The sequence below is a fragment of the Mustela erminea genome, chromosome 6 (assembly GCF_009829155.1).
Source record: "Mustela erminea isolate mMusErm1 chromosome 6, mMusErm1.Pri, whole genome shotgun sequence".
Lineage (NCBI taxonomy): Eukaryota > Metazoa > Chordata > Mammalia > Carnivora > Mustelidae > Mustela > Mustela erminea.
Window position 1 is genome coordinate 144124358 of NC_045619.1, and position 17360 is coordinate 144141717.

Genomic DNA, 17360 nt, shown 5'->3' on the forward strand with positions numbered 1-17360 from the left:
GGACATGGACCACGAGATGGCACCAGAACTGGCTGCGGGGACAGGGGCTCACTGTTCTCTTTGCTTTTGTGCCTGCTAGGACGGGCCCTCAACAAGCAGCTTAGGAAGAAGAAAAGAGAGAACAGTCAATACTGCTGCCGTGCAACAGACAATTATGTATCTACCGTGACCCAGGAGAAGATGGCGGGACTAAAGAGGTGGGGGGTACCTCTCCGGGGCCCTCTGTCCGAGAAGGAAGGGCCGGGAGAGTACTGAGAGGGACCCCGAGAGGCAGGACAGGCTGACGACTCGGGCGGGGGGTCGCAGTGCACATGCCCAGGAGCAGGGCTTGGGGCTCAGGGCTTCTCCGTCTCCTCAACTACAAGGCTGCCGTCACCCCGTTCTGGCCCCCAGGAAGCCCCACCCCGACTTCTGCTGCTCTGCAGTGTCCGGTCAGTATGTGGAGCACGTGTGTGTCAGTGTGCACAGGGGATGTGAGCACGGCATGCGTGCCCGTGTGTGCTGTGTACCTGTGCCCACGACTGTGTGTGGTGTATGCACACATGTGCACTGGTGTGTGTTGTGTGGTGAGGTATGTGTCCACACACTTGTATGGTGAGTAGGTGTGGTGTGTGCATTGGTGTGTGTGTTGTGCGGCTGCGCGTGTGTGCACATGTGGTCCAGTGTGCCCTTGTGGTGAGTACGTGTGGCGCGTGTGCACATTCACGGACACCATGTGCTCACATGTGCCGGCTGGTGTCCGGTGTGACGGACGTGCATGTGTGTGCACTGAACAGAGCGGGGCAGCCAAGCCGTCCCGCGGGGTTCCCAGCCCCCCTCCTGGCTCTGTGGCGGTCACTCTGTGGTCTGGGTGCGACACTCTCCTGGTCCACACAGCCCTCTTTCATCAGTCTCGTAAACCCATTCCACAAGCTGTGGGCGACCCGTGACCGGACGCCCTCCCACAGGTTCCTCTGGGACCGTCACTGACCTGACTCCGCACGCCATGCTGCCAACGGCTGCCCTGTTCCCTCCTCCCCAATTCCTCCCTCCCACACCACAGCCCGGTGCCCAGGACTGTGCCACCCGACAACAACGTGCCCCAGACGGCGCCGCCCGGGAGCCCACGCTGCGTCCTGCGTGAGCTACTGGTGCGGGCTGCCCGTCCACACGCCCGCGCACCTGCCAGGACGCCTGCCACACAGAGTCACAGCCTCGCTCGCCCACGTGCTCGCCCTGTCCTTTCTCAAGTCACGGAACTCCCTACGCTCGTTTCTGCATCGTGAGCTCAGACGAGGCCCAGCTCCGGGACGCAGGGTGGCGAGCAGCATGTCCCTGGACACACGTGCTGCGCGGACAGACCTACCATTTCCCACTCGTGCCCGGGTCCCTTAAATGCCGCCGACCTGAGCGCTGTGGCCACATCCTCATTCTGCCTCTGGCCCCAGCGGTTGACCTGTGCGTCTCCACTTCCTGTTCTCTAAAATGGGGTTCACGGCGGCCTCGCTGAGCCGCTGCGTCCTACATCGTCACGAGCTGGGCCAGCCTGGCTGGAGGCGCCCGACCCGCTGAACGGAACTGTCTTCACGTAGTGCATCCGGCACCAGGGCGGAGGAGGGTGAACGTGCCGGGGGAGCTGTTTACGGGCCGCTCCCCGCACCAGCGGTCTGGCCCGCCTTCTTGGCCTTTCCAAGCCACGGCTCCTCCTCCCTAAAGAGAGGAGAGGTCCCGAAAGTGTCAGGGGCCATATTTAAAACGCGGAGTGTGAACCCAGTACCAGCGCCCAGTGCCACCCAGGGCACAGCGATGACCAGGGCAGGTAGGTTTCGGAGGAACAGACCACGCACTGCTCAGCCTGCAGGAGGAGAGGCGGCGTCGCTGCTGGGGGCACAACGCGCGGCCCATGGTGGCCAGACTCCCCAGGGAGCCATCTCAACGCCACGACCCAACTGCAGGTCTAAGCAGGCACTGACGCTTTCGTGGCGGGGCCTCAGAGAACCGTCGTCGGCCAAGGTCATTGTGCTTCCGCCTGAGACGGGGGGCAACGGGGGCTCAGACAGGACACTGGTCTGTCACTCTCCCACGGGCCAGCCCAGAGCAAGGCTGACAGACATGCTGGTCTCCCGTCTCGGGGAGGGGCCTTCCCAGTCTTTCTGAGGCAGGACAGCATGTTCTGATGTGCCTAGCAATAAGGAAAGTCTCCAAATCCGTGCTCTTTAATAAAACCCAAATACGTGAAAGCTGTAGGACGTGGCGATTGAATGCACATGTAGTGAAACGGTCACTGCAGTCAGGGTAACTCGCACCCCACCTCCTCACATGCTGGCCGCCGCGGGCGGGGGCGTGCACCTGAGCTGTGCTCTTGGCTCGGCCGGGCGTTTGGTGCGGGATAAGCGGCTGCTGCCCTCACGCCACGCATGAGCTCCCTGGGCTCGCGCATCCTGGGGAGCCCCCGCCGGGCACCCACCTCCCCAGCCCTGGGAAACAGCCTTCTCTCTGCTTCTTTCACTCGACTGTTTAGACTCCACAGTTAAGCGAGGAGTGAGGAAGTGGGTGCATTCCCTGGTCTCAGTCGGCGTACGCAACAGGGAGCCCGAAAGCTCTTCCTCGGACATCAGGAAGGAGGCCAGGGTGCCGCGCTCGCCACCGTATTCCCGTGGCACTGGAAGTCCCAGCCAGAGAATCAGGCAAGAAAAGGAGAGAAAAGGCATCAGAATTAGCAAGGAAGAAGCAAAATTATCTGGGTGTGCAGAAGACATCCTTCTATAGGAGAAAATCCCCAAAGACTCCACCCCAAACTCAACAGAACGAACAACTCGGTACTTACAGAACACAAACCAAGCCGCAGAAATCAGTTGCGTTTCTTCCCACCACCAGCAATCTCCTTGACAAGCAAACCCAAAGCCCCACTTAGGACAGCATCAAAAAGCACAAGGGCTCGGCAACGAATCCGTCTGTCTCCCACACAAAGGAAGGCATGAACGGAGCGCCCACAGCTCCTGCGGCCCACCCTCCGGGCCTGCGGAGGTCGCCGCGAAGCTGACTCCGCTCGGAGCTGACTCCGCTCGGCGGTTCCTCGGGCCCGACGTCGTTAGGCGGTGCCGCACAGGAAACATTTAAAACTACTTCGGAACTCAAGTACGGCACCTTCTTTCTGGCCACAGTCAGCGACAACATCCGGTGACCACTGTCTCACAGAAGCTGCACGCGGGTGCGATTCGGGGCGGAGTACACCCAGGGCTCCGTCACCTGCCCACCTGCCACAGCCTCAGAGGCGTCTCCCTGGTCTGACAGACCCCGGTGCCGGGGGAACGTCTGTCGCGTGATCATAACCGTGGGCGTTAGCGCCCCATCGCCCCCCCCAACGGCAATGCGGATCCCAGAGCAGCTCTCATGCCCCAGACTCAAAACACATCCCCACACCCCGGTGTAAGTGGACAGCCTCCTGGGGCACGCGTGCAGGGAGGTCCGCCGAAGCAGGGAGGCGGGTGTCACAGGGATGCAAGACACGGAGCTCCCGTCAGGGGACACAACTTCGTCCCCGTGATCGCATGACGCAGTGTGTCCTTGACAAGAGTTCTGCACTTGAAAGGATCTTTTCTTCCTCTCGGGAGAAAGGTGAGCCCGACGGCCCTGGCCATGCCCCTCCTCATTCATCCTAAGGAGACCGGGGGCTTGTGCCAGCAGACACTGCCCCGTGGCCATCGAGCACTGCCTGGGGCCACATCTATGGAGACACGATGGGGTCTGTCAGGCGCTGCAGGGACCCGGGACCCCAAGCACGAGAGAGCTGTGCACAGGGATGTGACCCCCCACAAGACGACACAGCGAAGAGAATCCCAACGGACCAAACATCCGAGGACACAAAGTTGAAGACATGACCTCTAGCCTCGCCCAGCCCCGGCCTCACGCAGCAACGGGGGCGGGCGTCTCCGTGACCCCCGGATCCTTCCTTCCACGGCCTTCACGCCGTTTCTTCTTCAGACGCACCAACGCACGAGGACACCACCACACTCCCGCGCCGACATACACGGCCCTTCTGTGAGCACCTGCCAGGAGGGCGATCTGGATTCTCCCAAGCCCAGGGACCACGGGGGAGCTGCTAAGACGGCGGCGAAGCCGATCACGGCAGGGAAAGCTTGTCACACACAGACACACGTGTGCACAGAGGGACACTCAGTGCACAGGAACCAACATTTACTGCGACAGATCACGACGTCTAGGATGGGCACCATCACGCGCCTTCCCGGAACACATCACGACAGAGGCCCACGTTCCCGACACGCTGCTGAGTGGACAGCAGGTGAACACGCGTACAAGACGCCTAGCTTGATCGGAAGACACGGAACCCTCCCATGGATCCCCTCGGAGTTGGGACCCAGGCCTGGTGTTTCTGTAAGTAACACGTGTTCCGCTGGTGACTAGGAAAAGTCATTAATTTCACAACATCAGTCCCAGGGTGACCAAGCCGAGGGAGGGACAGTGAAGTAACTTTTTAAGATGAAAGCCATTTCTCGGAAAATACTTCTCTCTCACCTTCAGGAGACTTTAAGCCCATTTTATCTGAAAATGTAGTTGAAGTGGAGGAAACAGCCAAGACGCCCGTGGAGATGACCTTGCCCCCACCCGCGGCTCCCCCCGGTGCACGCAGTCAGGAGCCCGCGTCTTGGGTCCCGCGGCCGCAGGCACGCCAGCACGTGCGGCCGCATCGGTCCTCGCCAGCAGGGCACTGACCCTCACAGAAGAGCATTCACCGCGGTGCGCCGCCGTGCGGGGGTCTGTAAGGCTGGCTCCCAGTGGGAAGTAGAGTTGCACCGAATTTGCACGTGACCCGTGTGCTGGAGAAGCGGGAGACACAAACTCCCTCGGAGGACAGTGGGGAGCGAAGCCGAGGCTGCGGACAGGGGGCAAAGACAGAAGGAAGGCCACCGGCCGCGTCCTCGGGAGGAGGGAAGGCCTCCGTCAGGACAGACGGCACGCCCGGCAAGCGCGAGGGTGTCTGCCTGCAAACACCAGAAGGGGGGGGAGCCGAGTCCCCGGAAATGACGAAACGCAAGGACCGCTGGACACCCGTGGCCAACCCAACGCAGGGCTTCCTGCGTGAACGGTTCCGGGACTTGGTTGTCAGCAGGAATGGAAGTGGAGTTCGTGCTTCAGCGACACTGACCTTAAACCCTCCATGGCCGACTGCTCAACCGTGGCGGGCCGCCCACGTGTGCCTCCTACACGGCACAGCTGGAGAGGCAGGTGCGTCTGTCCTCACAACAAATGAGGACTCCGGTCCCCAGAGGCCTTCACCTGCCTGAGATGCGCCAACCCCGAAGTCTGGGCTCCTCCCTGCACCCACGCGTCCCCCAGATGCCCCCCGGGCTCACACAGGACGCTCTTCCTGACCCAGGGAGAGCCCAGGGTTCGCCCACACAGGCATCTGAGAAATTTCTCGGACCCAAAGGTATTGTAACCAGAGCTTCGCAGTTCCTGGGAGCCCAAGATCTGAAGGCAAAGAAAAAGACGCTCCTGGGGGCCTCTGGTTAACACCAAGGACTCAAGTGCGTGCGAGACACCGTTACTGCCATGTGCTGACAGACCACGGCAGCCACCGGCCCGGCGAGCTGCCCGGTGTGGTCGGCCAGGGAGTCCCCTGGGGGACTGAAGAGCGGCACCCAGGAGCACCTCACACACGCGAACGGGGACCAGAACTTCCACGGGAGGAGCACAGGATTCTCCCAAGACCCGACACCTTGGAGATGCACAGTCAGCAATGACCCGAGTCCCCAGGAGAGCTGTCTCTGGGACTCCACGTCCAGCGGCACCATCGCGCCTCTCCCAGGACAACGTCAGAAGAAACCACGCGTACGCGTGACTGTATCAGGGCGCAGGAGCGGCCGCGGAACCCGACCAATGACTCAGTGCGTTAGACGGTGGCGCTGCGTGAACCAGGTCATGAATCGACCGCGCGGCCCACCAGCCACACTCACACGCATGTCGCCATCCTCTGCCGGTGACGAGGGGACAAAGCGTCGGCTCGTCCCACAACACACAACAGCCGTTGCAGGGATACACGTTCCCCAGGTCACTTGGCAGGTCCCTGGAACTACCCAGCCCCGCTCCGGAGCAGCCGATCTCCCTGGAGAACACCCTCCCCTGGTCGTCTAGCGCGGTGGGACCGTCTCTCACCGCAGCCAGGAGAGCTCCACAGAGCGCCCCTCCCCCGGCTCGGTGAGAAGGGAGGCGGGCCGGCGAGTTAATCCCGACTTGTCCACACTCGGTCCTGGAACTCAGCCTGGAGCCAAGGACACAGGAAACACGCGGAGCAAAGTGTCTCCACCACCGATGCCGTGTGGGCTCCTCATGTCAGACACGCATCGGCGCTTTCACCCGCCGAGCTGGGGGCGACCCCGGAGCCCCGATGCCCGCCGGCGCAGCCCCTGCAGGATGAACTCCTGCGGCTCCCACCTAGAAATCCCAGTGCGGGGAAGAAGGAACGCGGCTCCAGAAATGTATGGTATCGAGCAAGATCCGTAGCGGGCTCACAAGTCACGCTTCTCCCTCCTCCAGAAGGGGCCCTCCACCGGTGCCGGTACAGTGAGCAGAGAGCGGCGCCGCATCTGCCTTGCGGGCTCATCAGACGGGAGCCAGAGTGTTGCAGAACCACAAGCCTTCCACGGGCAGCATGAAGACACGGCAGCCACAGAGCCGTGAGCTGTTTTCCTTCTAGAAAGGTCAGAAGGAGAACCGCACTGGAATAAGACCTCATCTGCAGACACAGCACATGGACAGGCCACGCACCAGGGAAGCAAGCCCAAGACTTCCTGCATCCTGCCCTTTCCTCCCCACCGGGACTTAGAAAATTACCAGAAAGCATAAATTCTGACCCACTCAAAGCATCTGGCTCCAGCACAAAGCCTGGTACGTCCCATGCGGGTCCCCGACCGTGAGGCTCCTCTTGCTTGCACTGGCCTCCCGGGTGTGACGTCCTGTCATCTGCGGCCGGGGTCCCCCGTCTGCCCTCGCCGCTCTGCCCAGCGCGCGGCCAAGCGTCCGCTCCACGCACAGCCCCGCCATGCAGGGAAGCAGACCCCGCGGTTCCGGCTGCGGCTGCGGGTGGTGGGTCTCTGACACATCCGTGTCGCATGAAGACACCACCTCCTCATGTACGAAATCACTCGGAGACATTTCTGTCGAAGAAAATCCTCAGTTTTCCAAGCCGCAAACTGAAAGCATGCTCCAAAGCCACCGAATGCTTTTTCTTTCTTTTTTCTTTTTTGGTAACAACCCAAGCAACTAAACAACCAATTGCTTCCCATCCGAGCAGCTCCAAGAGCACATCGCCTGAACTCCAGCAACTCCCGAAGAGCGTCCGACTCCGCCTTGGCAGAGGAGGCCTGCGGTCGGAAGGCCCCGTCACCCGCCAGCCCCGTCGGCGGATTCAACTGCTCCAGAAGCAGTGGGCCAGACAGACAAGGCCCTGTGGAGAGGCGGCCTCCTGGGGGAAGCGCCTGCTGCACACTCTCCTCCTTTGGGGTGGTCCCTTTGCTGACGCACTGACGTGGGCTGCGCCCCATGGTCTGCCTCGGCCATCCCAGCTGGGGTGCTCCGGACACAGACGCGGATCCCAGCACTCAGGCACCAACGATTTACGAAGGACCCGTGCCAAGGAGAAAACAGATGGGCACCGGAGAAGGCCAGGGCAGAAGCGGAAATGGGGCGGGTTTCAGGGGGGCCACAGGCACCCCGACCACACACTGAGGGGGTGTCAGAGCAGGCGGGAGCGACTTTTGGGAACTGTCCTTCCAGGGATCATGGTTCCCAGGGGTGCGCCGATATCCGACGTCACCAGAGCGCACACAGACGAGAGCCACCCCTACGGGTGCCCAGCTTCCCCGATGGACAGAAGGCGGTCCAGCAGCCGCCCCCATGCAGGCAGCTCTCATGCAGGAACTCGGCTTCCTTGGGGCATCAGGCGTGGAGGCTCGGCGGCCCAGCTGCAGGAGCCACCTGTCAGGCAGGTTCGGGAAGGCTAGAGTCCCAGCGCCCCCCACGGGTGCAGCTGCTCAGCCGTGAGCAGGCCAGTGTCTCTCAAGCTGTAAGGGTGTGTTCTGAGCCCAACAAAAAGCATTCTGAGCATGTGCTGGCCTGGTCGGAGAACAGGGACTCTTCTCCCCGAGTTTGTGCTGGCGTAGGCTGACTTTCTATGAAACTGTTTTACTTGTAAATATCCTCGACTTGGATTTTCAATCTGCATGTCACTCTATTTTTTTGATAGATTATGACTGAATTGGGGGCCGCGACTCTGAGCCCCTCCTTCCTGGGGCAACACCGGCATGGGCGCTCCTGGGAGTCCGAAGGTGTGAGGGGCTGCTTGTACTTTGGGACATCTCCTGAGCCACAGAGGACACGGGGCAGGGAGCCCACAGGCACCATCCCCCACGCCTGAAGTGCAGGGCGTGGGAACGGCACACCGCCCTCCCCCGCGCACTGCTGTTCCCTCTTCTCGTGGGAGTCTGTCCTCAGAGTCCTGGCGTCATCACCGACCTGCCTCCCCTGCGTCTGGCTTGGCCCCCGCAGGTCGTCCCAACTCCTGGATGGCATTAGGAGCCTCTGCCCAGGCTCTGGGCCACAAGACCTCCTGCCCCGTACCCCAATGAGTGATGTGAACCCCCCCACCCCCGCAGAATCACCACACAGTGTCCTCCTTTCAAGAGCCCGGGGCATCCTAGAGCTGCACCTGGTTCTTACTCTCAGTTTTTGCTCAAGTTCCAATCACCCGTTTCTCCCCTGCAGTCATCTGCACAAACTCTCAGCTGGGAAAACGCCGACTGTGCACCGACCAAATGCTAAACAAACAAAAATCCTCCAAAGCAGTGTGCCAGGAGCTGAGGCGATTAAGCAGAAGCCAACCACCGAGTGCCAAGTACATGTCCTCTCCTAGAGCGTCCCTTCCAGTCCTGTCCTGTGCCCGCAGGGGCAGGCCGCTCCCCAAGCCCCCGATGCCCGTCCCCCAGCGCCTGCTGCCCCAGCCCGCCAGGCTCAGATGCCCCCCGCCCCCGCGTGTCTGTCTCTGTCCCTGTCTATCATCCTGTCTGTCTGTCTCACCTCTGACACACACATTTCCCTCAAACACACTCCTGGGCCTCAAACGCCAGGTGAGCGCAGCGCCCATCTCTTCCCGTGGAGACCACCATGGGGCGGGGATGGTGAAGACACGGCTGCCCTTCCCACCCTCCCTTCGGAACTCACCTCTGCTCCCATCTTTACGGGGAAAGTCAGAAGAGGGGAAACCGGTCGACACCAGGACGGCGTCCCGGGGTCCCTGCTGTAGGCCCAGAGCTGCCCGCTCCGACACACACGCTGACAGACAGACAACAGAAGGGGCTGCTTCCCCGGAAGGCATCGCATATGGGTGGCCAGTCTGGAGGAAGACAGGGCGCTCTGCCCCTCGCAGGATGAGAAGGCACGGCCGCACTCAGAAATCGGCAAGGACACGGGCGCACCCGTGGAAGGTCGCCCCTTCCCCAGACCCTGCCTGGGGCAGCCGCACGGCACACATCACATCATGAAGGTGCCGTCAGGCCAACTGAGGAAAACCACAGCTGCTGCGAGGAGTCCGTTCTGTGCTCGTGCGTACAGGTGGCGAGGCTGGAGACCCGGGCCCAGGACAGCCTGGGGGCTCACTCCCGGCCGTCCTAAGGCTGGCGATGGGCGTCACTCAAAGCCAACAGCAGTCCGGCCCTGACAGGCCAGTCATGCCCCCGTCACGCCTCCAGGCGCTAACATTGCACATGGGACCCCCTCTCGCGGCTCGGCGCTCCTCGGGGGCCCGGACCTAAGGCGCAAGCAGCTCGGAACCTGCAGGACGAAGCGGGGAAGGGACGGGTGCAGTGTAGGACAAGGCTCAGTCGCTCGGACACAGGTGCCCGTGGAACCAGGGCGTTTCCAAGGGATGTGTTCAACCTCAGACAGCAAAACAGGAAGAAACCAAAACCAGAGAACACTCATGGGGCCACAAACCCAGACGGGCGGGCTGCCGACACCCAGCAGCACTCTGTTTGTCTGCAGGATGTCCCGCTGCACGCGGGGCGCTGTTGGCCTCTCTCACCTGGGCTCTCTCCCGCCGCCCGCAGGCTGCCTGCTCCCAAACGGCCCCCAGGACCAGGGGAGACCGGGCACTGATACAAGGCCCCAGTAAGACTCAGAGAACCACGAAACTGTCAGTGACCCGCAGCCGCTCCGTCCCTCCCGCGTGGCTGAACGCACCACGGACGGCGCCTGCCACCGCCGCGCTCCACGCGGCATCCCAGGACCCCGCTGCGCCGGCCCGTGCCGAGGCACCTCCCACGAGGAGGCTCCTTCCACAGACGACGGTTTCAGGTAAATTCCTGATTACCACAGCCGCTGCACTCCCCGGAAACCCGGGATCTCGGGATTTCGACATCTGGAGAGACCTCTTACCTCCCCCTGCAAGTTCCCTTAGAACAAACAGCATCGTATCTTGGGACCCTGACGGCCACAATGAACTGGCAGGAAATCCAAAAGCTCACTTGACAGATAAGGAAATGGAGGCTCACACGGTGACCGACTCACGTTTGACAAACAGCGTCTGTCTCATTTGTAGAGGAAGACACAGGCTGACACAGGCTGGTAAACACGTCTCCAGAGAATCGCGGACAACGAGAGCCTGTAAAGCAGAAACATAAGGGCAGCCGGGCAGACAGCCGGAGGCTGTGCACCGGGGCAGCTCGGAACCACGCTGCTCTTTTAAAACGTGAGTTGATCACGGCCCAGCTGTGGTCGTGGAGAGGAGACTCTTTAAGGACCGACCTGATGTGGAGAGCCGCTCGCACAGGCAGAAACACGGCCCCAAAACATCCGCGTCTTCATCCACGGACTCTGGGACCACGTGGCAGCCCATCGGGGCCAAGGGTCCGCACCGGGCAGCGGCTGGGGTCCGCACCGGGCAGCGGCTGGGGTCCGCACCGGGCAGCGGCTGGGGTCTGGACAGCGCATCGGCTGGGATCCGCACCGGGCAGCGGCTGGGGTCCGCACCGGGCAGCGGCTGGGGTCCGCACCGGGCAGCGGCTGGGGTCCGCACCGGGCAGCGGCTGGGATCCGCACCGGGCAGCGGCTGGGGTCCGCACCGGGCAGCGGCTGGGGTCTGGACAGCGCATCGGCTGGGATCCGCACCGGGCAGCGGCTGGGGTCCGCACCGGGCAGCGGCTGGGGTCCGCACCGGGCAGCGGCTGGGGTCCGCACCGGGCAGCGGCTGGGGTCCGCACCGGGCAGCGGCTGGGATCCGCACCGGGCAGCGGCTGGGGTCCGCACCGGGCAGCGGCTGGGGTCCGCACCGGGCAGCGGCTGGGGGAGCCGGCCCTTCTCCTTCTCCTTCACCTCCTCCTCCCGCCGGGGACGCCGTCAGAGCCGCTCCATCCAGCCGCAGACCGCTCACCTGCGGGAGGGGCCGTGGCTCAGACGAGCCGACCCCACCGGTGACACCGCGAACACTGCGCCGGGCCACGGTGACCCGCCGCGGCCAGGAATGGGGGACACTCGGTGGGAAGCCGGTGCTCCCACATTTCAAGTGGGGTCCACTTAAGAGATGCTGCTACAAAGGGTGCGGCCGTGTGGGGGCACAGGCGGGGCACGGAGGGCGCACAGCCCTGGGCATGCCGGCTGCACGGGCCCCGCTCCCCACCCGCCGACCTCCCGCCCAGCGTTTCCTGGCGGCCACCACAAGGCAGGCCTAACGCCGCTGTTCCTGGTGGATCTTAGAGTCCGTCACACCGAACGGTCACAGGCACGTGACCAGCGTCGCAGCAGAGGCTAGGAGGGAACGCCAACATGACTCTTACAGACCCCGGAGACACGGAAGGATGAGGGAGTAACAGGGACACCTTTATGCGGATAAATCCCACAGTTCTGCCGGCATGCCCGCAGCCTGGCAAACTATGGGACGCCTGGGGGGCTCCGTCAGTGAAGCGACTGCCTTCGGCTCAGGTCATGATCGCAGGGTCCTGGGATGGAGCCCCGCATCGGGCTCCCTGCTCAGCGGGAAGCCTGCTTCTCCTCTGCCTGCTGCCCTTACTTGTGATCTCTCTCAAATACATAAACCAAGAAGGAAGGAAAGATAGGAAGGGAGGGAGGCAGGCAGGCAAACTATGAAAGCTTTCTCGGGCAAAAACTGCTAGGAATGACCTCTTATCTGAATAACTTAATTCATAATGAAAAACCTTCACACACACACACACACGACTCCAGGCTATGACTTCAGCAGTAAGTTCATGGAAGGGAGAAATAATAGCAACTCTACAGTCTTCCAGAAAACTGAAGAAGAAAGCTTCCGAACTCATCCCGTGAGCCCGCATTACGTGAATGCCAAAACCAGGCAACGGTCCAGGAACACAAGGTACAGACTAAGATCTCTCATAAGTACGGACACCAAAATCCTCAACAGAGCAATACCAAATCAAGCCCAGCAACATAACAATTAGTGCACTGACAAAACAGGGTTTATCCCAAAACTGCACAGTTGGTTTAGCGTCCTATAAATCCATCGATAGAAAGCATCATATCAGCAAAGTACGAAAGAAAAACCATAGATTATCTCAATCAATACCCAAACAGCACTTAGAGGAAATCCCCACATCCGTTCCTGACGAAATCCCTTCAACAACCGATGCGGAATCCCGCCGACGGAGCGAGCGCACGTGTAGCCCTGCCGCCGCGGCAGCTCGTGGCACAGCCGAGTGTCTCCTCGTCTGCACAACACGCGGCGGGGGGTCCGCCAGCATCTCCGACCCCGCGCTGGGCTCCAGCCGGCGCAGCAAGACCAGACGAGGGAACGACAGGGCCGCTCTGCAGACAATTCAACAGAATCTATTTAAAAATCTGTTACAAAAAAACAGGTGAATTCGGAAAACTTCAGGCCGCAGGACGCGTGTACAACTCCCGTCGCACACTTTGGGAGCAGAAAGACTGTCTTTGTCCGTCGCTCGCACAGACACAGAATGAGAGCCGGGCTCCGTCCCCTCGAGCTGTCCCTGCCCCTGCGCTGCCCGTGGCTCCGGCCGCGGCCCCTGTGGCCAAGCTGAGCCTGCTTCCGCTCGGCTTTGCTCTTTGTCCTCAGTGTCCTCCAGACTCTGCCTTATTGTCACTTAAGTTCACGAAGCCGACGTGTGGTAGGTCACTGGCCTCGGTGCCGCGGTCGGTGATCCGTCGTCACGTAGAGCACCGGCACGTCTGCCTCCTCTCCCCGGACCCGTACCTAAGTCACCCGTACACCCCGAGGGGGCTGGAACCCTCACCCGACACCCACCCCGGAGCCTGGAGCTGGGCGGCGGCCGCGCCCTGCACTCCCACCGCACGCCGAGGGCTGCACGTCTGGGCACTCGCTCACTTGACCTGTGGCGCGGTTTGTGTTCCTTTGGGGAGATTCTGCACTCCAACTGCACGCCTCCCCCCGGCTCCCTTCCCTCCCCGGCCAGGCCCCCACCCGCTGCCCAGGCTCTGCTCTGCTCCTTTCACTCTTATTCCCCGCGCTCTTCTGCTTGGAACGTCTCTACCGACGTGCCCGAGCGCTGTCCCAAGGGTCTCCCTCCCCGCCAGGTCAGGTCTGTCGAAGCCACTCGCACTGAGCGTTTTCCTCCAGGACTGCTCGAGACGCTCTGTGCCCGTTTCGCACCGGTCTCTCCAGGGCACCCGCCTTTCCCACAGCGGCTCTGGTGCGTCACCCACAGCCACCTCCTGCCACGTCCCGGGCTGCTGTGACTCACACAGGACTGTCCGCGTCCAGGGAGCCGCGCCCTCCGAGGACTTCTCAGGCCCCTTCCCCTTGCTAGGGACAGGGCATGGCTCTGGCGAGGCCCTTCCCTTGGTGAGGAAGTGTCTGTGGTGTCACACCGCTGGTGGCCGCTGTCCTCCCCGGCTCCCTGACCAGACAGGAGGGGATCTCGTCCATCTCCACCACAGGAACCCAGGAGGGACCGCGGCCCGCGCTCCGGGGGCTTCAGCCTCCCGAGTGCCCCTCCTCAGGCCCCCGACCGGCTCCCGCGCCACACACCTCTGCCTCACGCGCCAGAGTCTGTTCACCCTGAGTCTCTGGCCCTCCCCTCTCTCTAGTGCATCTAAGAAGAGTCGCTGACTTCAGTCTGTGCACCTTTGTTCTCGGTGTGAAGGAAGAAGACAGAACTTCCGAGCTCCTCCGAGTGTCAGAGCAGAAGCCAGGGGTCTCCAGCAGGACGCCCGTGGGAACGGCACGGCAGTGCCTTGGGAGAAAAACATGCCCTCCCCGCGGCCGAGTGAGCCCACGCCTAGACGCCTGGCCAATGCAAACGACGGAGTCTGAGAAGACAGGACTGGCACGCCAGTGTCCACGCCAGCCTCGTCCGTGATAGCCAGAAACTGAGAACACACACGTCTCCACCAGCAGGGACGCAGACGAATGTGACACGGCCGCACGCTGAGACACTCGCCATGAAAAGGACTAAGCCACGTAAGAACACGACTCAACCTCAAACAGCTTTTGGGGAAGACCAAAACCAGCACCTACTACCGAAGTGAGCTTATGTAAGATTGTAGGAAACGCACATTCACCCTAGTGACAGAAAGCAGCCTGGCGGTCAGGGACGGTGGGGCTCACGGGGGCGGGAGGGACGAGCTGCAGACAGGCCTGGGCCGACGGTGACCAGCGCGTTATCCTGACCGTGGTGATGACTTCCCGGACAAATGCGTCAAAACTTACCTCCCTTCTCACGGCACATGTTTGGGGTAGATTGTGTCAGTGACACCACCAGAAAGCTGCCTCTAGTTCCATGTGACATTGAGGGACTGATCACAGAATATACACAGTTACTTCTGTCACTGCAAGAAAAATGAAGTTTACAGCAAGATATTTAATTGTTTTCTTAAATCATTTATTTATTTATGTAGGTGGTTGGGAGCCTGAGCTGAGTGGGGAGCCCGGGGCTCCGTCTCACAACCCCAAGACCACGACCTGAGCTGAAACCAAGAGTCGGTGCTCACTGGACGGAGCCACACAGCTGTCCCGATGCTATTATTTACTGAGAACTAATTCAGAGCTGGAAAACGTCTGTAATGCACATGCACTGTTAAAGATGACTGTACATTTAAACAAATACACCAAAACTGATCCACCAAATAAATGCTTTCTGCAAAACAGACAGCGGGAGCAAACGTTCTTACTGTGGTATGTGGCCGTTACACAGCACAATTTTTGGACCGTCTCCTGGATCTGAAATTATTCAGTCCCCGTTTCTGAGCAACACAAGAAAGCTCCTTTTATTGTTTTATGATCACACCTGGTAAATGAAACCCTTATTACATTTCCCACTTTAAAGCTAGGATTTCCAAGATGTATTTGAAAACAACACAATTTTGACACAGTGTAACACAGCCTTTTCACAATTTCCTTAGCGAGTTATTTTTTCAAGAACATTATCTTGGAACAAAATTGGCTTTGTCTTTCCCCCATGGCACATACCCACCGAAAACTCGGTCATCGTAGAGTAATAAAACTACATGCTTGCAAGCGGAAAGAGAGCTAATATCTGAAGTGAGTAAGAAGCCTGACCTTGACACGGGCAGAAACATTCACGTCCCCTCCGTCATCACCACGCTATCGTCCACCTCTGCAACGCGCGCCCCTTCTCCGCACTGTTCCTTTCTTATTACCTTAACCGGACAAGGCACATTAAGGAAACTGCTGTAAAGCCACCGCAGTTCCGAAGTGCGGCTGCTCGAACGGACCGGCACCCACCGCGGCCCTCGGGAGCCGGCCAGCACTCAGCCTGCGCTCGACCCGGCCCTGCCCTCACCTCCCACCCCGCGCTCCACGCCTGGCCCAGAGAACACCACGCAGAGTTGGGAGCCTCACTCCCAAGGTCCAAAACACACGACCGAACCGTGTACAGGGCTGCTTGCTCGTGCTCTGTGCGAGTGGTGCTTCCCTCAACGCGGCGTGCCCAAGATCCGCACTCGCACACAGTCCTGTCGGTCCGCTCACTGGCTGTTGTTTCATGGGACCGGTGTGCCACCATTTAGGCCGCAGCCTGTTGATGGCGCCCAGTGGTTTCCCGTGTGCCCCAGGCCACCTCCTGACACACTGCGCTCTCAAACCGGGCGGCAGAACCACACACGGGCCGGCTCCAGACGCAGACTCGCGTGTCCCACCCGACCCTCAGTCGGCGGCCCGAAGTCTTCATGGCAACAGACACGCGTGGCCTTCTCACATCGCACTTAGAAAACCATGTTCCAGGCAGACCCCTCATGATCGCGGGAACAAGGGGGCACGCGTGCATTCGATCACAAGGCCGCACTTTCCCATGTGCTGTGTTAGTGTAGATCCACAGCAACAGCACATGTGAGCTCCGACAGGAAGCGCTTGACAGAGCTTCCCAAATCTAACAGTTGTGAAACAGTATTTCATTTTCGGGTTTTGTTGTGTGTTGTTTTTTTTTTTTTTTTTAATTTCTACTTTTACCTCTTTGTTGACTAGTCATGTTTTCCCTTCTGTGACACACCTACTCATGTCTGCTGCCAGTTTCCGGCTCTGCTCTGGCAACGCAGACTTCGCTTCTGCTACCCCGGACATCAGTGCTCGGTGGGCTGTGCGGGCTGCAACTGTCACCTGTGCCCTGTGCCCTGCCGCTTCGTCTCTTTGGAGCCGTCCCACGTGGCCACAAAGCTTCATCTTTAACCTGGTTGAATGTATCAATCTTTTCTAGTATAGTTAATGCATTTTCAGAGAGTTGTTTAATAAACGGAAAATAATATAAATGTTTTAATTTTTAAGAGTTACCGTTTGTCCTTCCACATAGGAGGCTGAATGGTCTTTGGTGTGAGGGAGGCAGGGACCAGATTCGTAATCTTGTTCCATACGCGTAACCAGTAACACTGGAACCATGAATTACACAGGCCACTTTCTTCCCAGACTCATGATGGCTTCTGAGCTGAACTACCTCACGTTTCTACAGATGTCTGAATCGACCTGATCGCTAACTTCACGGGTCAATTCCTCCATCCTGGTGCCAATCCCACATTCACCTGCTACCGCCCCGCCGGGCTTAAGGCAAACTCTGCTTTCTTCTCCCTTCCTTCCTGTTTTCTCAGTATCTCATCAACCCTGGGCTTTGCCACAAATAAAGAATCAGATGTCCAAGTCCACAAAAAACTCTGGGGTGATTTGCCCTGGAATAGCATCAAATCTACTTCAATATGGGGAAAACTGATTCTCACAATACTGCCTCTTCCTATTAACGCATGGTGGTCTCTCATTTTGTCTTTTTTAATATCTTTGTTCAAGTTTTAAGTACTTCCATGGATGATTTCAAGTCCCTTTATTTTCATCAGATTTTCCCCACAACGTG

At 60.0% G+C, this 17360-nt stretch overlaps 1 protein-coding gene across 1 annotated transcript in view; it reads right to left on the reverse strand.

Moving 5' to 3' along the window:
- Positions 1–2530: 2530 nt before the first annotated feature.
- The window catches only part of WDR37 (WD repeat domain 37), a 67281-nt gene continuing 52451 nt past the window's right edge, over positions 2531–17360 (reverse strand). The window contains exon 14 of the mRNA XM_032349883.1: positions 2531–2641. Within this exon, the coding sequence (XP_032205774.1) occupies positions 2594–2641 (48 nt within the window). The 3' untranslated portion in view covers positions 2531–2593. The remainder of the gene's footprint in view (positions 2642–17360) is intronic.